This window comes from Vanessa tameamea, chromosome 29, assembly GCF_037043105.1.
Source record: "Vanessa tameamea isolate UH-Manoa-2023 chromosome 29, ilVanTame1 primary haplotype, whole genome shotgun sequence".
NCBI classification, from domain to species: Eukaryota; Metazoa; Arthropoda; class Insecta; order Lepidoptera; family Nymphalidae; genus Vanessa; species Vanessa tameamea.
The window spans coordinates 1,637,825-1,665,000 of NC_087337.1; the positions used below are offsets into that span (position 1 = coordinate 1,637,825).

General features: G+C 37.2%; 4 protein-coding genes and 1 non-coding gene across 5 annotated transcripts in view; 3 read left to right on the forward strand and 2 right to left on the reverse strand.

Annotated features, from left to right (window-relative positions):
• Positions 1 to 27,176, forward strand: part of LOC113395897 (hemolin-like) — a 284,073-nt gene that overhangs the window by 135,239 nt on the left and 121,658 nt on the right. The window lies entirely within an intron of this gene.
• LOC113395876 (exportin-7-A) lies at positions 298 to 19,501 on the reverse strand. The gene is made up of 23 exons (XM_026633594.2): positions 19,457 to 19,501; positions 15,679 to 15,774; positions 14,976 to 15,079; positions 14,180 to 14,279; positions 13,820 to 13,927; positions 13,537 to 13,664; positions 12,901 to 13,300; positions 12,666 to 12,812; positions 11,736 to 11,908; positions 11,034 to 11,212; positions 9,196 to 9,344; positions 8,572 to 8,738; positions 7,645 to 7,789; positions 6,452 to 6,599; positions 6,066 to 6,222; positions 5,800 to 5,990; positions 4,819 to 4,948; positions 4,380 to 4,461; positions 3,616 to 3,754; positions 3,298 to 3,375; positions 1,982 to 2,088; positions 1,073 to 1,287; positions 298 to 582 (listed from the first exon to the last, which is right to left on the reverse strand). Exons 1-23 carry the CDS (start codon positions 19,484 to 19,486, stop codon positions 483 to 485), a joined length of 3,273 nt encoding a protein of 1,090 aa, XP_026489379.1. The 5' UTR covers positions 19,487 to 19,501; the 3' UTR covers positions 298 to 482.
• Positions 20,237 to 23,428, forward strand: LOC135194362 (uncharacterized). The gene is made up of 2 exons (XM_064219763.1): positions 20,237 to 20,436; positions 21,036 to 23,428. The coding sequence occupies exons 1-2, from the start codon at positions 20,328 to 20,330 to the stop codon at positions 23,291 to 23,293; spliced, it is 2,367 nt and encodes a 788-aa protein (XP_064075833.1). The 5' UTR covers positions 20,237 to 20,327; the 3' UTR covers positions 23,294 to 23,428.
• LOC113395878 (phenoloxidase-activating factor 2-like) overlaps positions 24,872 to 27,176 on the reverse strand; it is a 16,692-nt gene continuing 14,387 nt past the window's right edge. Inside the window, exon 9 of the mRNA XM_064219910.1 lies at positions 24,872 to 25,077. Coding sequence (XP_064075980.1) covers positions 24,922 to 25,077 — 156 coding nt within the window. The 3' untranslated portion in view covers positions 24,872 to 24,921. The remainder of the gene's footprint in view (positions 25,078 to 27,176) is intronic.
• Positions 25,629 to 25,710, forward strand: Trnal-aag (transfer RNA leucine (anticodon AAG)). The gene has a single exon. It is a non-coding gene; the product is annotated as a tRNA-Leu (tRNA).

The window sequence follows — 27,176 nt, forward strand, 5'->3', positions numbered from 1 at the left end:
ACTGGATGCCCACTAGTGGGATAGAATGAATTCGCTATCAACTTTATCAGTTATAAATAAACACAGACAAAATGTGGTATTTGTATCATTTGCAATATACTTAATTTAAATTTATTAAAACATATTTATTTGTCTGCGATTTGTGTTAAAAATATTTTATTCTAAATTTAAATTACAATAAAATAAAATAGTCCATTACAGTTTCAAATTACGATTGCATTACAATAACTATACTTAGAATCGAAATTTAAATTTACAAAATAGTTCAATGTTTAAAATATTAAAAAAAAAAAAAAAAAAAACAACGCTACGGTAAATAAATATACAGCCATAATTATTTATCTGTTTCAAAAATAAGATCGACAATTCAAATACCACATTTTGGCACGAACATCACAATATTGTGCACTAGTGTTGTGCTGAGCCTTAAGGCTGTATCAGTTTCGTCGCGATCACAGCGCATGCGAGATAATCTGTGTTGGTTACGACGTCATCATGTCGTTCACCGATGACGTCACGACGGAGCTGCCCTTTAATAAATCGTTTATGTCCCGCCTGAACATCGACAGGTTCTGCGTGAATCTGGAATTGAAAATCATTACGGTGATAATATGTCGGAAAGAGTACTTCAAAATATACAATTTTCCCAATGAAAAGCCACGAAAAATATCTTTCAGCAAAATAAACACGTTTTCTTGGCATAAAATTAAATTTTTGATGGCTTAATACTGGTAAAAACAACAGTCGTGTACGACTGGCACTCATTCAACGTTAACAGCTATAGATATTTCGTGTTTTTTGGGAAAATAGTGAATTAAAATCACTATCGTTGGAGTGACACTAGTCTAGTTGTACAAATACTAACATTAAACCTCCATAGCCAGTGTAACTACAGGCACAAGGGACATAACATCTTAGTTCCCAAGGTTGATCGTGCATAAAGAATGGTTAATATATCTTACAGCGCCATTGTCTATAGGCGATGGCGACCACTCACCATCAGGTGGCCCATTTGCTAGTCCACCAACCTATATCATAAAAAATAAATAAAAAGGATCTAGTGGGGTCTCACCGGTCACGGTTCTTAGAGAGCAGATTCCTCTCGATACCCTGCATGAGTCCGTTGAACCAGTGCGCGAGCTGCGCCTGCTTGTCTCGCGGCTGCTGCGCGATCAGCTCCGCTCGGAGGCGTCCGAAGTGCTCCTCGTTCAGCAGCACCAGCCCCAGCAGCGGCCGCGACATGGACCACTGGTTGCAGCGCTCCTCGAACATCACCACATTCAGCACCTGGAAAAAAACGATTACGAGATGTGAAATTTATGTCAGACCACTTAATAAGTCAATTCTAAATTATTATTGTAAAATTAATTAAAAAAAATTTTTTTTCTTCAACTTTAATTTGGACCAAAATGGCAAGTATGACCAAACAAAAAAAAGGACATTTCCTAGGAACTAAGCTGTTCTCGTTAGAACTAGTATAAACCAAACAATGTAAATTGTCTTAGTTGTCTAAATAGCTCACCAGCTGGAGCCACTGTCTATGCCGCGCTAGCGTCATTCTGTCCGGTCGTATTATATTCACTCACTTGTGTCAACTGCTGTACTGTGCTAACAGGATTACAAATAAACCTCAATTACATTAGCAGCCTGTAAATTTCCCACTGCTGGGCTAAGGCCTCCTCTCCCTTTGAGGAGAAGGTTTGGCTTATTCCACCACGCTGCTCAGAGGGCAAATCTCAGTATACCAATTTAATCCCTAGTTATTTTCGCCCAATCCCATCAGTTCTAAATCGTAAATTTACGAGTTTAGATTAAACATGAATATCTTTCAAGAATAATCAGAAAGAATTTCAGTACTTACCGTTGTAACCATATACAATTAAATTTTTGTATGTTAAACTGTCTAGTTCGTGAAATGATAATTTTGACATATGATCGTAAGTGGTCTTTGTATGTGCAGGTTAATGACGTGATCACTCACAGTGGCCAGCAGCTGCTGCATGATCTCGGGCCGTCGCTGTAACACCTCGATGAACATGTTGCTCGTCTCCGGAGGCGGCTGTCTCGGGTTCGGCACCTTATTACTTGCTGCAACAAAATCAATTACAAAACTATATTAAAAGTGAAGCAACCGGTTCGGTAGATTCTACCGAGAAGCACCTGCAAGAATCACAGTAATTAAACTAATCCGATATTTGATTATGTATATACATTACATTAATTAAATACAATTATATAATTAACTCATTATAAGTTCAGTACAAATCACACCGTCTTGTTCTTGGGCTGGTTTACATTTAATACAATTCCATGAAATGACCACTCAAAGGTGCTTCTAAAAGCCTGTGTAGCGACTAGCCCTAGGCTCCAACACGGTGTTCCATCATAGGATGTCATAATAAATTATATCACATTATTATATACAATAATTATAATCCATACTATTTATTTAACATTATTTTGTACTTTATTTTATTTTCATTAGGACAACCAACAGTAGATACAATATCACATCCAAAATAAAAAATAAAAAATGACATTTCAAAAATATCTCGGCAAAAGTTCTCCTACTTACAGGTAGTCTCACCATGCATTATCATATTATACGATATAATTATTGAAAATATGAATTAAACATAAGCATTATAATTAAAAATAAGAAATACAATACATTTTTTAAACTATTATATAATAAATAATAATTAATAAGATAAGCCGTGTGATTAGAATTGAGCACAAATGAAATTCTTTATTTTTCGATTGAATTGAGGTCGACTATCGTGACATATAACAATGATAATCTCGATATGATGGAATAAAATAATATTTACTTATAGAATTATTGTTATAATTATTTGTTTAATAATTTGTTCAACTTTAATTGATACTATTTTATTTGGCAGACTAAGACTGGCACATATACATACTTATTTTTTTTTTAAAAAGATTGATCTGTCACGAGAAACAATGAGATGACTGGAGGTTATTGAAAAATATATTTGTTGGAGAATTATTATCAAACGTGATATTATTTTGTCATCTTAAACTACAGGAATTACACCTGTTTGAATAAAGTAGATTTTGATTCTTAGGTCCTGAGTTGGAACCACAGAGGTCAGGTTCATATAAAGTAGTAGCACGACATCGGCAGTATTTACAATCCCGCGCCTAGGAAAGCACAAAAGGCGTTGGTCCTGCGCCAGGCGCCTGGACTATTTCCTGTCTTGTCGGTTTAGCCTTCATATTGGATTATGAGCGCTTGGTGTTTCCGTATGTATATATAAAAGAAAATCTTACACTTCTGTACGAGCTGCTTGAAGAGATACGTCACGATGTGGTCCAGCGTCGCGCAGCATCCCGTACACACGCTTGTATCTGAGAACGATTCATAGATCAATAATTCAACTCAATCCCAATACAACGGAATAGTAATACTTGGGGGTTGAGCTTGCTTAGGCAGGTACCACCAACTCATCATCTATCTCCAAACAGCGATACCAGTGAGTGAGCCAGTGTAATTACAAGGGACGTAATATCTTAGTTCCCATGTTTGGTGGTGCATTGACGATGCAAAGGAAGGTTAAAACCAGGAACACGTTTGTCTGTCGGTCTCACCGAGCGCCGTGAGCCCCTCGGAGATGGAGGCGAGGATGTAGAGCGTGACGTCGGGCTGCAGCGACGCCAGGAACGGCATGTGGTCCTGCGCCAGCCGCTCCAGCAGCACGTAGTACGTCTGCGACAGCTTCGGGTAGTCCTGGAAACACGTGAACAAATAATTAGAGTGAGTGTGTTTAATATTATGTTATATTTCGTTTATTTATCAATACTAATTTTAGCAGTGACACTAACACTTCACAATTATAAAATATTATATAATTAAATATTTGACTCGATATATATATTTATGAGGAAACGCCTAAAATCGTATCCACTCATTATTTAATCAGTTACCCAAAAGTAAAGTTTCACGTTTCTGACTTAAAAATTGATAGACTCCTATACAAACTTTCACCCATTCAGGGTTAGAAATTCCAAAATTCCTTCCTTATTTATTATTCTCTCAATAAAACGAACCTACTCACAAAATTTCATGGGCCTAACTTTAATAGTTTACGCTCGGCTATGATGAATCAGTAGGTCGGGAGATTTTATAAGTATAGATATATATTTTATTTAAGATTTTAAATGAACATGGTTATTTTTTATATTTTTGGTGGAGCTCTATATTTCGACATTATCTACGTATGTCTTGTTCACGAGATATCGAGCTCCACCAAATAAAAATAAAAAACATGGTAAATATCCCGTTTTAAATACTGTTAGTATATATATGTCATTGTTTCAAAAGTTTACTTTTAAATATAAACTTTAATACTCACCAATAAATCGCTCTGCGGTATACTTAACAGTAACTTCGCGAACATGTTCAAAGCGTTGTCTAGCGCTTCGTCTCCGTATAATCTGAAATTAGAACATATATAAACGTACTAGCTGTCACCCGCCCGCTTCGCTGGACATTGACTGTCTGTCTGTTTGTTCCGGCTAATCTCTGCAACGGCTGGACGAATTCTGACGGGACTCTCACCGTCAGATAGCTGATGTAATAAGGAGTAACTTGGGCTACAACAATAACTTTCGTTTAAAATAAACGTTTAAAATTCAAACGCGCACGTAGTCGCGGGCGCAGCTAGTGTATAATATTTATTATGAGTATCAAAATCTGTTTATACACAGTTGAACGTATCTCATGAACAAATACTGCTATGTCCGTAATCGGTCAGGACTTGATCACGAAAACTCGAGTCAGCAAAGCGTTACCTGAACACGCCGAAGTTAGCGTAGTTCCCGCACAGAGCCGCCTTCAGTATCGTGAAACACAGCGATATGCCCTTCAGCTTCATCGCGTACATTTGCTTTTTATTCACGTCGACTGTCAATATTCTGCTACCTGGAAAAAAAAACATAGAAATGCTTAAAGAAACTAGTCCATCGCAGGCGAAACTTAGCATTAATTTAACAGTTTTTTACAAATTTCGAAAACTACGACAGGTTTGTTTTAATTTAATTGTAAACTGACGACGTCTGTTCGCACGTTTTACATTTTTTTTTTTTTTCGTATACGGCCATAGCACTGCTCTCTACCAACAAAAACGGAGATTTTGTTTTGATTTAATTTCATTGTCATACACACACACACACATACACATGTCTACAAGTCATTCATCTACATTTGGCGCTAAAATTATGAACCTTTTTGATTTTTTTTTTTAAATCAAATTGTACATTAGTTCGGTTAGAAGAGGAATTTGTCGAAATCAATTTAATTTTGTTTACGTTTTTCATTTTTTCTTATACATTTACATATACAACAATCTAGTAAAATGCCATCAAGAATCCTATTTAATTTTCTGCACGTCTACGGCTGGAGCTCACCGAAATGAGACCATATAATTTTATATGCAGCTATCGTACCATAATCACTGGGACAAAAATCGGCTTACGCTATATAATATATAAGATATCACCACGTCACCACACGCTAGTCGAAGATCTCTATTGTCGATGAGAACAGTTGCTCTAATGTGGGGTCTTGTAATTTTACTCCTAAACGTGCAGGTATCCTCACGCTGTTTTCTTCCCCGCCGAGCACGAGATTCATTCAGTGGTTTAATGCTTTCTAATCGATGGGCCATCTCGGAAAATGTTATACTAGCTAACTCACCCCTCCAACGATTGTTTATACAAAGTACCAATAGTAGAGGGGGGGGGATAGTATTCATTCTCAATATTGTCTCTCACCATATGCACATATAATGTTGGAGAGCTCCCTGAAGAGTAGGATGCCGTTGGGCGAGCTGACGTCGAACTGGAGACGCTGGTTTCTGTTCTGCGCCAGCTCGGCCGCCAGCTTCAGCGCCGGAGTCGTCAGCGCGGGCTCCGTGTACCACAGCTCCACCCCGCGGAGCACCAACTTCAGGTACACCGGGTAGCTAACGGACACAGAGACTTTATATTCGAACATGACGTTTTCCAATTAAGTTCAGATAGTTAATGTGATTATTTACATCCAATCGAAGAGCATCATGTAGGTCGTCTTAGTGTTGAACGCGAACGCCAGCCCGCGGAGGTCCCTGGCGAGTCCGATGTACGTCTTCTTTGCGTCCTCTGACGCGTACACGTTGTCTCCCGGGCCCAGAAGCACCAGCAGGCTCTCGAACGCCGCTGTCGATGACATTCATAGAATTTGAGGATAGTTACTAAAATTTTCGGTGGTAAAAAAATAAGATCATTATGTTTTGATGGCAATTGATCGTGAGTGGTCACCACTGCCTATATACATTGGCACCGTATGAAATGTGAACCATTTGACGTTATGCCCTTTGCGCCTGTGCTTTACATTGGAATGTGTAATGAAACATGGAGTCTTCCATCAGATAGGTATATAGCGTACCGGTGAGCGGCATCATGAAGGCGTGGAAGCGGTCCTCGTCCTCGCCCAGCTCCACCATGAGCAGGCGGCCCAGCGCGTTGTACAGGCGGCTGCGGCACCGCATCTTCGCCGTGCCCACGCCCACGCCCAGGAACGGGAAGTGCTCGGCCTGTGGGCGGCGGACGGCGAACTTATTAGTAGAGCGATTAACGCCGCGCATGGGGGGGGGGGGAGGTCGTTGTCAAAGGTACTTTTTATCAGATTTTCTGCACCATTGACAACGTGTACGTCAAATTGACTAACTAAGATGTGAGAGCGTATCGATTAAACGACCTCACTTGGCGCGTTGATCTAGTAAGTAGATATAGGGCCACAATATCCGAGTTCTTCTCTATCCGAGTAATTCTGGTTTCAACCCGAGGTCGAGTCTGTAATTTTGAAGTGCGTACACTCCCGCGTCTCGGTACACACGTAAAGCCGTTCATCCAGCGCCTGAACTCTTTCCGGTCGTGTCGGAGTTGCCGTCCCATCGGATCATGAGATCGAGAGAATATAGTACACCTGTATTTGCGTACACACTTGTGAACTATGAAATGTCCTGCTTAGTTGGCTGGTCGCCCTTGAGATTGATCGCCGTGACCTGAATAGGTGAACCTCATCATATACAATACCAAACTCACTGCAATGAAAGCAAGGGCCTATATCACGAACCACCTTCAAGTATCTGCCATGTACTGCCATTGTGATGATGTAATAGGCTATTTGACTGGTTTTTAAAATCCATTCTATATTATTTAGTAGAGGTTAAAGAACCCAGTAAAAGTTTAAAAAATATCAAAATAAAAATTCCATATTTAAATAGCGCGCTGAAACGCTACTTTGACAGTATGGCGCTGCAATGGGGTCGGTGACGTCACTTGCCTGAATTGTACTCTGTGGCACATATAATCCACATACAGTAGACAAACGAGGTTAACAAGCAAGTGATGTCATCATAAACCCGACCAATCAGGACCGTTTTGTGTCACGTGACAAACGTTTAAACAAAAATGCAATTTTTATTAATGAATTTTTGAATAAATTAATTATTATTTTCAACTTTCGTTGATAAATAACCATTTTTAAAATCATAAAATATACTGATTACAATAATTGACACTTTATTTTTCGCATTGTCAAATAGACTATTCCTAGATGATATTATGTGTACTAACCGTGTGATGCGTCAACATGAACTGGACCTCTTCCAACTTGACTAGTTTCCTCACACAGGAGTACCCGCCGCTGAGGTCGCTGAGGAGCGAGAGGGTCTTCGATATGATAGCTTCCGAACCTCCCCAGTACTTAAGGTTTGTTATTCTGGAAATATAATTGGAATACATTAAAAACTTTAACAGCTTAGCTACCCCACCTGGCATAACACTACATAAAACATTTATATAAAAACACAAATATATAAAGATTTTTTTTTTTGAGTCCGGCCCTGTGTTTTATGAAATATTAATTAACTTGGCAACACTTGGGTAACACTAGTGTTACCAATTTCTCTTGTTCATTATTTTCGTCACTGTTTCTATCAAATAATCAATATATTTCTATCAAATAGCAATATCTATGAGGGTTGACTACCATAAAGCGACCAAGCACCGTCCTACCAGTGTTGTACAATGTGCCTGTGACGTCAACGCATTAAATGATAACCCTAATAATAACTGCCGGCTGAAGTCAAAGGGGACTGTGCGGGGAGCGGGGGAGCGGCTACCGTTTTTACAGGATATTGAACTAATTTTACAAATGGACACCATTTTCAAAGTTAGTTTAGTATTTATTACTTTCCGTTCTCATTTTTTTTTTTATTATTCGTCTATTTGTTTTTTCAAAATTTTATAAGCCGAGTATTAATCGTCGTATCATTTAATGCGATGACGTCAACGGTACACTGTATAAATAAAAACAGCCAATCGAACATAGTATCCTTCAAGAAAAGAGCGTACTCTTTCCTGAAAGGCCGGCAACGCACCTGCAAGCCCCCCGGTGTTGCAGATGTCCATGGGCGGTGGTAGTCACTTTCCATCAGGTGAGCCTCCTCCACGTTTGCCACCTATTTTATAAAAAAAAAAAAAAAAGTAAACGTCACTCACATCTTCCTCATGATGACACTCAACAGCTGACTCTCATCGTTCAGTCCGAGCACTTCGCTCAGACGCCCGTACACCTTGCTGTTCTTCTGTACTTGCTCGCCGACGTATATCTTACGGAACGCCTCGAAGAACGACATCATAGCGAGCTCCAGTTTTTCGCAACCACCCTGGAAATCACAATTCAGTTATTAAAATCTAACAACAAAAAAAAAAAAAACTGCATTTTTAATTAAGTTCATTTATCCATCTACTTGGTGGTAGGGCTTATGTAAGTCTGAGTAGGTACCACACTCAGCATATACTCTATCGCATGCAGCAATACTTAGTTTTGTTGTGTTCCCGTTTGAAGGGCGCCTCTTGGCAAACATGTTTCGTTAGTCCGAAGTGAAAAGACGTCTGCGGTCCATTTATATAGCTCCAAACAAATAAAACCCCTCGTATCCCTCCCCGCTCCTTACCTCATACCTAAACATAGCGTCTTCACGATTCTAACATCGTCATAATCCAACACAATAATGGTTCAAATGAGTCACCTTTACTGTCAGCCAGTATGGCCAAACTGAGCCCCCATCGGATCTCCCACTGGGCTTCCATTTCCCGACAATCTCAACTCATAAGGCTCACCGAGGCGAGCCTGGAGTCCGTGAGGTCCATGAGCCGCAGCACGCGACACACGAGCTCCCCGTCCATGGCGTCGTTCTCGTCGCTCGTGTTGACTGAGGCGCGGCCCCCGATGGCGGCTCCGATGATGTACACCAGCCACGTCAGCTGACCTGAGACAAGGAGACACATTATAATTTCATGCAACATTAGAAAATACTACATTCGAATAATTGGTTTAAGGGTCGTCTAACGATGTAAAAAGTCACATAATACCACCTTTATGGTTAATTTGCCATTCCTTTTAAACAAGGGAAATAAAATCTAGTTCCGTACGCTATCAGTGCATTGATATATACTGTAAGCCTATAAATTATTTTATATAAAATATTTATAAATAATCATTTAAGGTTGTATAGCTTTTAGCCATTGAGTTATATTCAATCACAGAATTATATAAATGTGATGAATACTATTTGGTTTGACATTTTTATAATAAAAGTAGAGGAAGAATATTTTTGAATTCGACATGGGAATTGTTAATCTGGGTTGAAGAGCGGAAATATATATATATATATTGTAAATTATATTAAATATTGTTAATTATTTGACGTTCCTATTTACTTGAAGCTGGGTCTTCAATATGTAGGGAAAGGTACCATTATAAGATATATTATAACATATAATCAAGGTAAGTTGCTGGAGTACATCACACGAGTATATACAGTAACATGACACACATCTTCATATAATACACACACTAATACATAAAATATTACATAGTATAAAACAAAGTCGCTTCCCGTTGTCTGTATGTCTCTAAGTATGCTTAGATATTTAAAACGCAATGGATTTTGATGCGTTTTTTAATAGATATAGTGATTCAAGAAGACGGTTTATATAATATAGACTGTATTCCAACCATAACAGGAAAAAAGCCAAATAAAAACAATATTTGACAGCAAATTGACGCGACATCATTGGTCGAGAGCTTGATTAATCTATGATATTCACTATGGATTTGCGAAAAATGAAATTTTGAACGTCGACGCAACTGTTATCGGAATTTTACAAGTAAAATTAAAGTTTATATAAGTAGTTAAATGGAACAGTGTTGTATTATAAATAAAGATATATTGATCATAAACTCTCAGTAGTGCACAATATAGCCGAGTTATTAGCGAATCGCATGAAATACGTAAATCTAAGGTTTGTTTATCTTTATTCCTACTTCGATTGGAATAGGATGTATAATACACGCATAATTTATTAGAGAAACACTGATAACTCTAGAGGTTTCTAAAGTGATGTAAATAAAAACATTTTATTGCGGTTACATTGCAAACGCTGAACCCTACGAGATAGATCAAAATAATGTACTACAGTATTGTACAACTTAAATAAGTCCAATAGTAATTACTTCATATCAGTAGGGTCAGCCTGTAAATGTCTTCGAGAAGCTTTGGAGTTTATTTCAATATGTATTTCATGCTATCATGTAGCGAAAAGTCATCTGATACATGGAGGTCATGTAAATGCTATAGAGTTTTTGTCTCCATACTCTCTCCTGCTCCGGAAATCATGTAAAGGCCTTGGCCTTAAATGACTATTATTATTATTATTTACTCGTGTCTCGTATTATAAAGCATCGTGAGATCGTCTCAGATTGTAAAACTAAAGGCAGTTGGAGCGCTTGCAACAATAAAGTGAAACAACAAAAGTGAATACAAATTCCTGGTAGTGCGAAACAAAAGTGCTGATACAATAATTATCAATTATTGACGAATTGACGGCTATTTGCATTCGCTTTTGTGTGTGTGCGTGTGCTCCCCTGCCCGCCGTTGGACGGGAGGCGGGCTCACCCTGCAGCACGAGCAGCTGCTGCGGGTTGGTCTCCACGCTGTAGGCGGCGGCGGCGCGGTCGAAGTGCGCCACCAGCAGCTGGCACGTCTTGGCGTACTCGCAGCGACCGATCACCGACACCTGCTCCAGCTGCTGCTGCACCGTGCCGATCTCGTCCAGGGGGTCCTCGAGACCTTCTCTGGAATGGATTCGATCATTTCAACTTTGCCGCTCCTGAGTTGCAGCAGTTTAGGGTTTCATTAATTAGGAGAATAGTTATTTTTAAATGTGTACCGACTACTATCCGGCCGCATTCGTAGTAGACTGACTGGCTCCTTTTATTAAATATATTTCTCGATGTTCCATATGCGAGACTTTATTTTTGAAATAATTAAATCTTAATTCTCTGAAGCTTAATTTTAATTATCTTAAACTCTTTCACTTTAATTAAAAGTAACTGACTGACCCGAGCGAAGCAAAAAGAGGCCAACTAGTCGGAGTCTGTACAACAGACTAATCGGCCAATGTTATAATCGGCATATTTCAAGTTACTTCAAATCTGTGTGTGCCCTATCAGAATTGCGTGGAACTGTGTCAAAATAAACCTAATTGACAGTACTCGAGGGAGCGTTAGCAAAGAAGTTCCTAGCAATAACTATCTGACACGAGAGCGTCTCGTGAGGATCGAGCGGGTGGCAGGAGGGGGGGGGGGGGGGTCGCACCTGACGAGGATGGGCACGGAGTCGAGGCGCGAGGCGACGTAGGCGGCCGTGACGCCGGGCGCGTAGGCGTCCAGCAGGTGCGGCTCCGACGCCTTCACGTACGGCACCGACGCCACCATGCGCTGCCACAGCGACAGCAGGTAGTGCACCGAGTTGGGCGCGAACTGCCACATCTGCGCGCAGCGAGCCCAGGCGTGTCAGTGCACAACACACAATACACTTTTAAATTTATTTACTGAACGGTCTAATGAAACATACAATATATATTTTTATATATATAATAGTCAGACCGCCAAGTGGCTGGCTGGTGGGAAGTGGTCCCCACTGCCCATAGGCACGGTCAGAAATATTAACTATCCGTTACAGTTAACACCAGCTTTAGGAGAATTAAGATGTTACATCCCTTGCCATCCCAAACCAAAACACAATAATAATCAGCACAGCCGTTTGGCTGTAGAATACGTGCCCACCAAGACAACTTTGCACGAATCCTTATAAGAATAATCTTATATATTAATATATTAATAGATTTTCGTCCCGGTGATTATGGGACGATAGCTGCACACAGAAGATCGGTAACTATTTGTCATTAAAAAAATTAATTTGAATAAGGTTTCATCATTTTGGCGCCAAATGGAGCGTAAGTGAGCCAGTGTAATTATAGGCCCAGGGGACATAACATCTGAGCTCCCAATGTTGGTGGCGCATTGGCGATGCAACGAACGCTTAATATTTCTTACAGCGCCATCGTCTATGGGCATAGGTGACCACTTACATCATCAGGTTGCCCATTTGCTAGTCCGCCAATCTATATCATGATAAAAAATATATATATTAAGCTGATACTGGTTCACAGTGTAAATGGTACTGAGCATGCACTATAATGTTTTCTGTACAGGTCAACAGTAAGACTTAATCATTATACGGTACCTGTAAACTTTGTATGGTGAATTTTGCAACTAATTCTATGAGCCTCGGGTAGCTCTCGACCATCACCAGTTCTCCGAGCTGATAATTGGACTTGAGTCGCGCCAGCAGACGACAGAACTCATGGTAGTTAGTCGCGTCGGTTAGGCCCTGAAAGTTAATAAAATGTTTTATTTTTAATTACGTCGTTGTATATACTGCATTTGCAGACACACTGCGCTCGCTCAGGGCGACCCACCTGCGTGTCCTCCAGGATGCGCATGACGCCGGCGGCGAGGCGGTTGAGGAACTTGGCGCGCTCGCTGTTGCAGAAGAGCGAGCGGCGCACGGAGGCCAGCTGCACGAGGCAGGCCAGCGCCAGCGCCGGCGCGCCCGCCCCGCCGCCGTGGTACAGCGAGAAGAACAGCTCCAGCGTGCCCGCCTCCAGGAACGTGGGCCGCCACGACGTGGGGATCTGCACGGTGCACAGGTCGTCCGACGACTCGTCGCTCGTGGTGCCGATGAAGTCGAAGGTGAGGCAGTTGTGCGCCAGGCGCAGCAGCGCCGCCAGCAGCGCGGGCTGCGCGCCCAGCGCCTCCCCGCGCGCCGCGCCCAGCAGCGAGCACGCCAGCCGGAACGTCTCGAACAGCTGCGTGTCCCTGCGCCGCGCGGTAGCTGCGTTAGTACGAGGCTGCGACCGAGGCTATTTATTTTTATTTTATACCGACATACCAGCGTACGGCGAGTAGCTGCATGCCCTATACGAACTATAATAAAAAATGTTTTTGCTATCCGTACTGCGGTTTTGATGGATACGAGAAACCTTCCTCGCGCAGACTTCCGTTACGGAATCACGAGATGAATTAACAGTATTCAAGGATATAACTCGACCAACCTGAAAGACGACGCGATCTTCCTGTGCTTCGCGAGGGATCTGCTGGCGTCCGCCTCCGACACCTGGTTCATTTCGACCACCAGCTGCGAAAGCAACTGTACTCCGATCGTGCACATTTCCGCTGGACCCTGTGAGATATTATTCATCTTTATGTATACATTATTTATTAACATTTATTTATTAACAGCAGACATTGTTCCGTCTTCAAGACTGACTCAAAATTAAAAGTTGAGACGATTCGAAACTCTGAAGCGAGCCAATATATATACAGAGCAACCCTCACCTGCAAGAAACTGGATACATCGTTCATGACACTGTGGAAGACCAGCTCCTCTTTGACCATATCGAACCATCCCAGTTTCGTGATCCTCGCAAACAGTGATACGAGCGCCTGGAATGATAAATTATTGACAGAATCAAAATTTTGAATCATCACATTCAACGTGAGTTACTACCGGTTCGATAAATAGATTATATCGATAAAAACCGGCAAGAGACTCAGTAGTTACCGATATTCATTATAAAACTAATTCGGTCACTATTTGTTAAGCAGCGATGTAAGCAGAGTGTTCATTTTTAATTATTTAAAACAGTCAATATTTCTTTTATTAAAATTATAATTATACATATTAATAAATCATACCTGTACAACAAAATTTGCAAGTTTCGGCCTCGTTGCGAGGTAATTGAGGATATAATTACGTATATACAACCGTTGCTGGACGGACAGGCTGGTCGTTGACCTGTAATAATAATAATAATTACAACATAAACAAACAGGATTCAGAAAGTACAGTCTACAAATTCGACTAGGACAGTCTGCCGGTTAAAATTTTCGGATCCTTAAACCTTTGCCTATAGTGACAACGAACTTGGACCTCCGAGTGATGTTGGTAAGTCAGTCGGTAGTAGACTTGCTGATATCCAAAGTTGGGTTTATTATAGGTGAACTAATATTCGCCTAAAGGGGGTGTGGGGGGGGACAGTGTATAGGTTATGTGGTTTTCTGTATCCCTGACACCGTTTATGCAAAATTTCATAATGATCAGTTGAATAGTTTTCCAATAAAACTTTTCCAATAAATAGTTTAGACGCAATAGCGTAACAAACACACAAACTCAATATCATATATAAGTTAGTATTAAAACTGGAATATCTCAAGTTATAGTTTATAGAGCTTGTAGGTGAAGTAGGAAAAACTTCAACGTGGTCGAATATCTCCTCATGAGAAGTGTCTTCTTGGCCAAAAGTGATACATTAACGGTGTCCACATTTCATGTTTGTATTGAAGGACAAACATGGAATTTAAATCTTGTTCTAGTTTTGGGCCAGACGCTCAGATTCATCACGATCCGATGAATGATTTACATACAAACATTATTTATTATGAAGATTATTCGTTTTCTGTAAGTTTACGACACTGAGTACCCGCCACACACCTGCTTACGAGCTTCGATAGTGTTGTTGCCGCTAGCAGCTGGGAATAGCTCGAGTCCGCTCTTTCGAGGAGTGCCTGACATTTGCTTAGAGTGTCCGGGGATTCCTGGAAAAAAAAACGTAAAACTTATAGCAGTTTTAGTATTTAATATATTATATAACGAGCTGCTTTTCGCAGTTACACCCGCTTTAGAATCTGACTATTGACGTGACAAGCGTTAATTTCATGTCTTTGGAGTCTTTATTCATCCAAAAAAGGTTTTAACGACATCAGGAAATCAGACACAACATATGCTTTATATAAATACATATGTATAATGTATATACTCAGAGACCTGTACACAATTTTTTATTTATAAAAAAGCTTTACTACGTATTAACAGGACTATTTCAAATAGCAAGTCATTTATATAAACGAGGAAGAGACACGGAACAACAAAAGAACCTTGTGGAACCTCCCATATTCAGCGGAGTCCCGGGAGATCTCTTGCGATTTATATCAAATCTCTAAAGTTAGGCGAAAAAATACGAAATCATAAGATTCAATACGGGTTCTCAAGTGTCACTGTGCAAAGTTTCCAGACTTTAAATCTATCCTGCGTGATTCAGAATTGTGAAAAATGTAATTAACGCCATCTACCGGTGGCGAGTTGTAACATATTTAACGTTTTTCGTCCTTGAATTGAAAAATTATCTATAATTCACCTGAAATACGACAACAGCAATCTCAGCTCGATCCCTCAGAGCCTGATCTTGAGATTCATAGAGCTGTTTACATAGAAGCTCTATTTGGATCACCTCCTGAAAAAAAAATAGATTTAATATTGAATAACTTCATGCTAGTCATGGGCGATATCCCATTTATATCCGTCCGAATTTAGATGTCGCTCTGTCTTTGTTCAACTTTATATGTACGGTTTGTGTCTTTCACACAATGGAAGATGAGACAAATATGATATGGAAATCGGTTTTACATTCGTTTCATCTCTTTCTCACAGACTGGTTACCTTTAAGATAAAGAGAGACAGGACGGATGTTTCACGCGTTTATTGTTATCGTACTCATTCTCAAGCATTCAAGCTTTCACGTACCAATCGTATTTTGAATGCATTGACGTATCAAAACGATATTCATAGCTGTCTAAATGGTGAAAACTGTTACCCGTCAACATCAAATCGATGACATCTGATATTCGGACGACATTTGATTTGATTTTGATTGATGATTACATATCAAAGAGGTGGAACGGTCCAATGGTATACATTAAGATACCATGGATTTTGGGGAGAGCAACGTACGTTCTATCAAAAATAATTACATCAATTTAATTTTTCACTGTTAACAGAAAAAGTGTTTTCACCAAATTCCATAAATGTTTACAAATTATTGGGAGCTTCCAATGCGCTTAAATCCAATGTTCCAAGTCCTCCTGTGGCTCTGAGTACCACTAATTCTACAATTTCGAAATCTATATTAATATTATAAATGCGAAAGTAAGAGTCTTTCTGCTTCTCTTTCCAATTGTCCAAACCACTGATGACTGACTTTCATTTGATGACACTTGGTAGAAGGCATGTTTGAACTCCAAGGAACCTAGGAGTGATGATGGTACCTTTTTATGCCTAAAACCTGATGACTAAAACGCTAAGCTGCGGGCGACCACTAGTTATTTATAAACAAGATAATTTTATGGTTACAAAAGTGTATGTCACAAGATATGTATTTTCAAAAAAGCCCTCGTAGTAAGAGTATTTATAGTAGTTTAGTAAACATGATGCGAAGTAAAATTAAGCCTCAATTCTAGGCTCGTGCCTGGCACTAGCCACGAACTACATTCATAAATATTTATTTATGAATAAAACAAAAATTAACATGAAAGATTAACATTGTTACAGAACATCCAATAACTCCGCACTAAGTAAGCCTACTAACTACTGGTTACAATTTCGCACGTTTAAACAATAGCTCAGACTACATACAATCCCATAGAGAATTAAATAATGACCTTTATACAATTTTTTTTTTTTTTATGTCATAGGTGGCAAACGAACAGGATATATATATATATATATTATATATACATATATGAAAATATATAATATTGTATAATAGCAATGATAGTTCCCTTTTACTGTAAGGAAGAGGACTGCTTCCAATCTATAAAATAAATAAAATTTAAAATCCATATAAATTATTTAGTTGGTAGAGATAAATAGCCATCACTCTCCGATACAACCAATCATCGATACTCTGTATTATTGTGTTCTTGTTGGAAGGATGAGTGAGACAGTGTAACTACAGGCAGGACATAAAACTTGGTTCCCAAAGTTGGCGGTGCTTTGGTGATGAAATTGGTCACATATTACAGTGGCAGTCTTCGGGCGGTGGCTGGACTTAAATTGCTGTCTACACTTTAAAAATTATACAACATATTGCTCTAGTACCTAGCTTACTTACATTGACTAGAAGGTAGATATGAAACGAAACGTACCAATATGAATAATTTGCATATCCTAGAGAATTCAGCGAGCCAAAATGATCAGTCAGCATGAACTGTAATTTAACTGGCAATCGTAATTCTCTATATACTGTTACCACTTTTATAAGTGTACAGAGATTCACTTTAACATATTATGCAAGTCGCAACCAAATTTTACTATTCCAATTGATTTAATTAACAACCAGAAAAATTAACTACCGAGTTCCTTGCCGGTTTGTTTCGGTAGAAATAATCTGAATCTGTGGTACCTTCAATTTAATTTTGTAATATGATCATTCTAAAGTGCTCGTAAGAGCATGCTTGAATGAAGTATAGTTAAATTAGATACGACTGTATATTTCGTCACTTGGAAGCCACAGTTACCTGTCTCAAACCATATGGTTTTAATATTTAAAGATTTAGGGTAGGCTATTTAGGTAGCTAGACTATTTTACAGATAAAAAGTTAGGAGAAGGGAACAGGATATACTTTATTGTATACGTATAGTAAAAAAAGGTGAAAAGGTCTTATTGCTGAGAGGGTGATCTCTTTCAGGCAACCTTAGGTAAAGAATAGATTTGAGAGAGAAAGAAATTAATAAAGTAGAGAACTATCAATCATCAATTGAAAATAATATTCACTTATAAATCTTGTTTGATTATATGCATAATTATACATATATACATATGTAAGTATTGTATATAGTGTTTGTTTGTTACGACCAAGTCGCTGTCTTAAGAAATATGTGTAGTCAAAATTAATTTTATACGACATTATCTTAGAAGGATCATTAAGGTTTTACATGTTGATAATTTGCATTTACTTTAAATCCTTTTCAGTTATAAAGAGAAATATAACTAGGAAACTTTTAAGCAACACCGGTCACAGAGCTCGTATGAGGCTAGAGAATGAATGTCCATTTTCCTTAATTCCTGTATTTGTGCTGTCGGTAGAAACTTGAAGCTGGGAATTGTGAATATTTCTGTCGTATACAATTATCAGCTCATCTAAAAATAAATTGATACTCGAAATAGCAATGCCAGCTACAATTTTGTGCACCTTGTCAGTTGGTGATTAAATCCTATCACGGTATTGTAACGTTGGTGCTTCTTATGAGACAATTTTATATGTAAAGACAGTTTGTTTTGTATATTAATCTCATTATCATGTGACGAGTCTTAGGCTAGAATAGACTTTCATTATTTTATTATAATATTGAGCAATTATTTTATTATAAAATTGAATATACAGCTTTCTATTCATGCAAAATAGAATAATATCCTTAAAAAACTGTATTTCATCAGACTCTTATATCCATTTTAATGTGTTAATTAAAATAACATTAACATTGTGGCAGTATGTGGGTTATGACTGTTTTATTAGTTATCTAACTAATTATGAACAAAATAAATTATACCTGACACAGTAAAAACACATAAAATCAATATATATATCGTTCGGAAAAATAATTATTTGTATAACTTTCTAAATTTAACATTGAATTTTTATGATAGTATATACAAAGATATATTATATGAGCAATATTATTAAACGCGTAAAAGACAGTATCTAGGACAGTTTTAAGTGATTTTTCTACATCTTAAGGAAATGTTCATAATAATATTTAAATGATACTTTAACCACCAAAATATCGCAATGTTTACTCGTTCAAATATTTCAAGGGTAGGAAAACTGTCAACACAGAAATCTAACCAAACAGCCGGCGTATAAATTAATTATAAATAAATTTCAGTCATTAAAGATATTGTTTTAAGAATCACTTTCATATAAAATCAATTGTTAATATGTAAAAACGCCCCAATTCACACAAATACGCAGTCAAAGAATCACAAAAACATTCGGGTGCAAAATATGTTTTTGTAAGAAATTTATTTTAAAATTGTAAATGGTATTAAATGTCCATCTAATAAATTTCAATCTCACAGATTTTGAACCTTCAATTATGTTAAAATCGTCAAAAAAATGTAATATTTTGATACTCACCTGTTCTTCAGCCATCTTTGTTATTTTCATGCATTTGAAATGACGTTTCGTTGCTGTAATAATGTTTTTGATAGAAGATAATGAAAAGTTTTAATTATAAGTTATTATAGATTTTTTTTAATTAATAAATATGTGCCAAAATAGTACTGAAATAATATCGTAAAATATTATATTAAGTAATGTTCAGTCGTTTATGCCAAATTAAATATATATTTTGTGATATTATCTTTATATTTTTATATTTGTCTGAATATATATTTATATTCAGATAACGAAAAAATTAAACCTATCTTTGTCTCTAAAAATATTGAAATTTCACTTAAAATGCTTCTACATTCAATTCTTAAGTCAATGCTACATATGCGGCAAAGTTCAAAGAAGTCGCAAGTATAGCCGTACCAGTATTTAGCGTAAAGTATTGATCGCAGTGTTTGCAGTTAGGAGTATAATGTTTTTATTGATAACGGCACAAAATACAACGAAGCTACAGTTCTCATTATGACGCTAATGCATTATATTCACGAAATTTGTACTGTATGGTACCTACTTAAGAATAATTTAAAGTGATAAAAGCTACAGTTATTAGACGATACCCAAAATATATTCTTATATTAACTCTATTGTTTTAAATAATTACTTTTAAGATGGGACACTTTCATTAATTTTCTTATTTCTTTAAAATGCTTAATCATAAATTAGCACAAATATAAAAAAAAGAACCTGGCTGGTTTAAAAATAAAAAAACGCAAATTTCTATCAAGAACAAAGAAGAGAAAAAGATTTTTGAAAAGACTGCTAAATTTAAAAGTAACAACTAATTAAGATATGTAATTATTTATTTTATGCAAACGGATGAAAATTACCTAGAAAAATGTTAAGATTTAAATTATCTAAATTCAAGCAAGTTTGTTCTTCAATTTTGCTACCACGTATTTTATTAAAAAACTTAAAATATTCAAAGGAGTTGAATTATTATAATCGTAAGTATAACATATTATAATCTCATTAGTTGCGAATATATATGACCAACTATACCATCCCTTACCATCTGGGTCTTTTGTTCCTTTGCCTACCTTTTTACCAAAAAAATTGTAATACTTCCGAAGCATATCAGACTTATATTGGTTGATTTAATTCAACGAATATTTTCCGGCAATTTTCTGATATGACTGGCGTGGAACTCGTTTTTCTTCAGCAAGTTTCTTAGTTACAACATTAAAGTTGAAGCGTTATCATTTTGTCGTTATGAAATTTAATTATTTGATGGTATGGCCACATTATCGGAAAGAATATCCCGGTTACAATTGTTCAGTAGCGATCTTTTTAAAAATACATCAAAGGCAATTATAAAACAGATACCTTTATAAATTATTACAATAAATATTATTTTTCTTAATCTCAAATGCATAATGTAAATTGAAAGTTTGATCAGATATTTTAAATAAACAAGTAAAATATTTAAGATCGGGATAATTCTGGAAGTTTAATTGTCTAAATATATATGTATATTGTAGTACATATCTTACATCTTATTTCTTGTTTTCATACGGACGGCCAATATTATTATTGTCCATTACAGGTGCATTAGAGCAGTTCAGTAAAGCTAGAAAAAGTACGAATTCAGGTGCTAAAGATGAAGCAACGGATAAACAAAAGCGTATTATTGAAAAGTGCTTCGATGATGAGTCACTTTCGGCGTCAGAGCCAGAAGCGTGCAAGAGGATGAGTAAAGAAGTAAAGGATGTTGAGAATGAAATTATTTTTACACCTGAATTTTACAACGTGAAACATGGCGAACGATGCAAAACGGTTATCTCGAGGCTATTCAAGAATGAAACTGTCCATGATACATCGGTAGGTAATAATGAATCTAATTTAGCTGAAGATGCTAAAGTACAAGCTTCAACAGCGAAACACGAAGAAGAGAGGTTGGTTCAGAGGATTGAGGTCGTCGATGAAACGCCACATGTTGAAGCTCATGCGCCTAAGGTTGAAGGATTCAATTCTATACCGAAGATATTAGGTGGCAAGACCTGCGAGATGTCCAAATCGACTTCAAATGATGAACAAACACATCTAGATGAGTTAGCAAAGCGCTGTCTTGGTTCACCGGACAGTGAACTAGATAAAATTGTAGCTCAAGAATTAAAGAGAGTTTCTCAAAATAAATCGCAGTCGAATTGTGAAATAGATTTAGTTCAAAATCAATGTATAAAAGAAACGGGTGCCACAAATGTATGTCGATTCGATAGGGTTCAGCCAGTAAATTTAGATACAGTACCATTACTTGATGATGTTGCAAGGGATTATAAAGAAGGTGGTTTTATACGAGAATATTCTACAATCTTTTTTACAAAAGATGTTGATGAAAGTAAAATAGATACTCCCCCGCCTTTATCTCCATATGAAAAACCAGCACTACCTTTTTATGAATATCCAAATAAAGAAAACATTACACCAGAAGATGACTCTAAAATGGAAACAGCCGCAATTGATGAGAATATACAAGAAACAGAGATTATTTTCAAAGATGATTCTCTTGAAAGGAATACTATTGATCAAGAAGAAAATCAAATACTTGAAGGTGAAGACAATTTGAACCCTAAGCCAAATATTAATCAATGTCACAAATCAATTTTGGAACCAAAAATTTTAAAAACAGCCCAAGAAGATGTCTTTGTAAGAAATAATTTTATACAAGATAATATACCTACACTGAACATCATGAATAGCCAACATTTGAAGCTTTTTACATCTGAAGCTGAAACGCCAGACATGCATTCTGATTCGAAAGATGAACCTCAAAAGTCTTCAATATCGAGCACATTTTTACCAGAAGGCGATCGTCGAACGTTAGATCTTCCCGAGAATACTTCGATTTCCGCAAATCAAAATCCTGATGAATATTACAACATCAGTTTACCAGACGATATATTAACTGAGGGTGAGACAGTTAAACGTATATTTGCAGAAAGTCCGGTTACGCAAAATATATTTTACTCAGCATTGCCGCAAATCGAATTACAGGAATCTACAGATAGAGCTGAGAGAGTATCAGAGAACTTCTTGAAAGATTCGCATTCAGTATTGGAAACTGAAGCGAAGCAAGCAACATCTGTACGCAAAGAACGCATTGACGCAAATTTAGACGAGTTAATAAGTAAGAGAGATATTTCGTGTTCAGAAAACTCTGTCCCTTTGTCCTTGCTTTTAAAATATATACAAGAACGAAATCGCTTGGAATACTGTAGAAAAATCGTTGCGAAAGCCGATATTAAGCTTGAGGGAAATAAGAATTTTTCTGGCTCTCCAGGCGACAAATCCAAGTCTAAAAGTGATTGCAAAGTGAAACCTTGCCCGACTCAACCCAAACCAAAGCCGTCATCAGCTTCCGGACCGTGCAAAATACCACCTTGTAAACCGAAAAAAGACCCATGCGCGAAGCTATTGCCCGTTTTCTTAAGCACAATGATGAGGCGCGATGTTTCTTTTGATATCGTGAAACATAAAAATAACACATCCCAGAATTCGGAAGTAGCACTGACCTTTTTATCTCTATTAAGCGTAGTTGTGCTCGAACGAATTCAGAAATTGAGTGTACAGTTGAAATTTCATGGTAACAATAATTGTGGAGATGCCGTAGATTATGCGAGAGGCTTTCAACCCTGGATTCCAATACCATCTTGGCCGATTCCGAAGAAGGAAAAGAAAAGGCCCTTTGTTTGCCCAAAGGAAGGATGCAAAGTTCCTCTTCCTCAGCCCAATAAACCTTGTAAAGATAAACAATGTTTTGGGCTCTCGAAACAATCATTTGTTTCAAGATTTTTTGCCCAATAGTCTATACGTTGACTGAGAAACTACGATTTTTTTATTTAAAGATATTTTTGATGTTTTTTGTTTAATTTGATATCAGAAATCTGTTAATTTATTACAACAGCTTTGTTACCATTCAAATATATTTCCGTTCATATATGTTGTCATTTATTAAAAGTAGTTTTGGAAAATTTAAACAGAACTAAAGTAACAGTAATTATTGGTCCACTGCTTGTCAAACGCCTCCCCATTTTTAGAGACGAGGATTGCATTGTTTTTGGCAGAATTTTGTACGATAGAATATGCAGTTTATATCAAGGTATTATCAGTCATAGTCAATCAAAGGGTACAGTGTTGTACAGAATTGTTCCATTTTTATAGTGACAACTCATTGGATTATGATAGCACAAAGAGTACATTTGCGTTGGGTGTACAACAGAATGCCCATAAAAAGTGATCAGCGTTAAAATATTACCAGTTTTAAATACCTATTTAATACCTTGTTTAAATATTTGGTACTTTTCTTGGTGGAAGGGTTTTGTGCAAGCCCGTCTGGGTAGGTGCCACCCGCTCAACAGATATTCTACCAAACAAAAGTACTCAGTATTGTTGTATTAAAGATTTAAGGGTGAGTGAGCTAGTGTAACTACAGGCACAAGGGACGTAACATCTTAATTCCCAAAGTTGGTGGCGCATTAGCGATGTAAGGAATGGTTAATATTTCTTACAGCGACATTGTCTATGGGGGGTTGTGATCACTTATCTTCAAGTGGCCTATATGCTCGCCCGCCAATCCATTACATAAAAATACTTGGATTATAAACGATGAAATGTTATTCAAAAATGGCCAGTCATACTGGTTATTTATAATTTCCGCATAAGTGATCTGTATTCTGCAATTGTCTTTGTATAATCTTTTATTACTTGTTTGGGAACTTAAAATACGTTTTTATTAGTCTGTATGATGAGACCCATTAGATTTAAGCAACTATAAAATACCAAAACCTTAATAAAAGGAATGAAATACAACTTGAAATACTAATTGATTTATAGCGTTCATTTTCTGTTCCCAAATAAGATCCCAATTCAGATATACTTGGAAAACCATCATAGCCCCCTTCGCTCCTCTCCCATCCTCGCCTCACCGCAACAACTCCCCTCAAAATATCACCATTAAACTATTACGTCAGAAAACGTCTTCTGAAACGGAGAGGAGTCCTAGTCCAGCAATGGAAAATTTTCAGACCTTTATAAGATTTTAAAACCGCACATCCTGAGTATTACCGAACGTCCGTTTATCAGAATCAGGGGCGGATCTAAAAGCCTTGAGGCCTTGGGCAATAAAGAAGTGGAGGCCCTGGAGCTACAGATTGGAGGGCCCTAATTATAACTTTACAAATTAATTTGAACAATTTAATTTCTGTGAGTAAGGTTTGTAAATAATTATTAAGTAACTAACTGATTATAATTTAACTATATCTAGATATCTGAACATATTATATTAAAATTGTTAACTCGGATTTATATGAATCTCTATCGTGGGCCCTGTCTAGTTGAGGGTCCAGGGCAGTACAGGTTGCCCAACATAAATACGAATTTAATATTCGAAATTCAATAAAAGTCTTCATTATTTTTTATAATTTATTTTATATTCAATAAGTATATACTGCAGGGTCGTATCCTCTAGCTATGACATGATTATCGATCCATGACCTGAAGTTGGTGACGTTGGTGTAAGCGCCAGGCGTATCCTTCAACCCACAGCTGATTCCCCAGGCGACTATACCATTCTGGATGTAGCGATCATTCTGGAAACAAAATTTGATAGTTTATAATACTTAATTTCGTAATTATTTATGAAGATCTTTTTGATTTCTCCAGTTTTCTGTGAAGTCTGTGAAGTGCGTTGGAGTTTAACCTGGTGGTAGAGCTTTGTGGAAGCCCGCCTGGGTAGGTACCACCCACTCATCAGATGTTCCGCCAAACAACAGTACTCAGTATTGTTGTGATCCGATTTGATTCGATTTGTGCGTGGACATAACATCTTAGTTCCCAAGTTTGGTGGCGCATTGGTGATGTAAGGAATGGTTAATATTTCTTACAGCGCCATTGTCTATGTGCGGTGGTGACCACTTACCATCAGTTGGCCCATTTGCTCGACCACCTAACGATATCATTAAAAAAATATATAATTTAACTACCCCTACGCTTAACTCACGTGACGCCAAATTAAGATGATGTTAAATTTCAAGTCAGTCGGAGTTAAGGTTACGGAGATCTCATGAGTCAGTCAGTAGTATTTCGCTTATATTTAGATAGATACTAAAAACCTTCTATATTTTAATGATAGTTATCCATCGGTAGCGTGGCCGAGCGGTCTAAGGCGCTGGTTTAAGGCACCAGTCTCTTCGGAGGCGTGGGTTCGAATCCCACCGCTGCCATTAATTTTAGATGTTTACTGTATATTTTTGTCATTTATGTAGGTACCACCTGATGGTAAGCCACCACCGCCCATAGACATTGATGCTGTAAAAAATATTAATAATTCCTTATCCCACCGATGCACATAACATAAATGTGTCCCCTGTGTTCCCTTTAAACTGGAACACTGGAATAATACTTTGTTTTGCTGTTTGGCCGTTGAATATAGCAGAGCTTGCACTTAATATAATTTTATTACGACCATTTATTATTTTTCTATGTTGTCTTGGGTCTGAGTGTATGTGGTACCGTCGTTACTTCTGATTTTCCATAACACAAGTGCTTTAGCTACTTACATTGGGATCAGAGTAATGTATGTGATGTTGTCCGATATTTATTTATTTATTATTTTGAAGTTTATTCACTTTAACATCGTAAAATTAAATTTATATATATTATTATTGAACGATAACTGAGTGACGTGGCCGGGGAAGTGACGCCACCGGACAGACGACGTGGCATGAGAAAATATATGACGCGGGCGGCGAGGCGGCCATCTTTAGTTGACAGATGGAATTGGATAGTCAATTGCATGATTTATGAGTTCCTTAATGTTTTTGTCATTTTCTATACATATAATAAAACTGGAGTGTCTGTTTGTAATATTAAAATTATCCATTTCTACTAAATGCATATGTATGTATACACGGTACATATACCAAAATATTTTTTTTTTTACAATTTTTGTCTGTCTGTCTGTCTGTTTGTTCCGGCCAATCTCTGGAACGGCTGAACCGATTTCGACGGGACTTTCACTGGCAGATATCGGATGTAATAAAGAGTAACTTGGGCTACTTTTATTTTAGAATTATATATAGAATAAAAATAAAAACACGCTACAATATCCAAATAAGTTAAACTCTAACAACGCGCACGTAGTCGCGGGCACAGCTAGTCTAGAATATAATTATAACTTTGTTAATTAATGAGTACTTGTGAATAGTTTTTCAATATTTTCGTGAATGGTAGATTATAATATATATATATATATCAGGGTTCCAAAAAATCCGATTTTTATAATCAATATCAAAAATCCAATTTTTTTTATATATCCAATATATATCCAGGCCAAGAAAACGAAGCGAATTTCATTCTGTAAACACTCAAAAATGTGAAAGGTGTTTGTAAAATAATACGAGTGTCGAAATACGACATTTTTCATTAAAAAAAGATGTAACAAAGGAGTTAGTGTCTATCTATTTGAGAAAGTAATTTTTAACGAACACTTACAAAACGAGTACCTTTTTATCTTAATTTGTTTGTGAGATAGATCAACTAATTTCATTTTAATATTAATTTGTAATCGACTAATCATAAAAAGTAATCATTCAGAGTCAGACCTTAAGCATAGATCTATGAGTGTTGTTCAGAAGATGGGAAAAAATCAATTGATATATATCCGCGAACCCTGATATAAATATATATA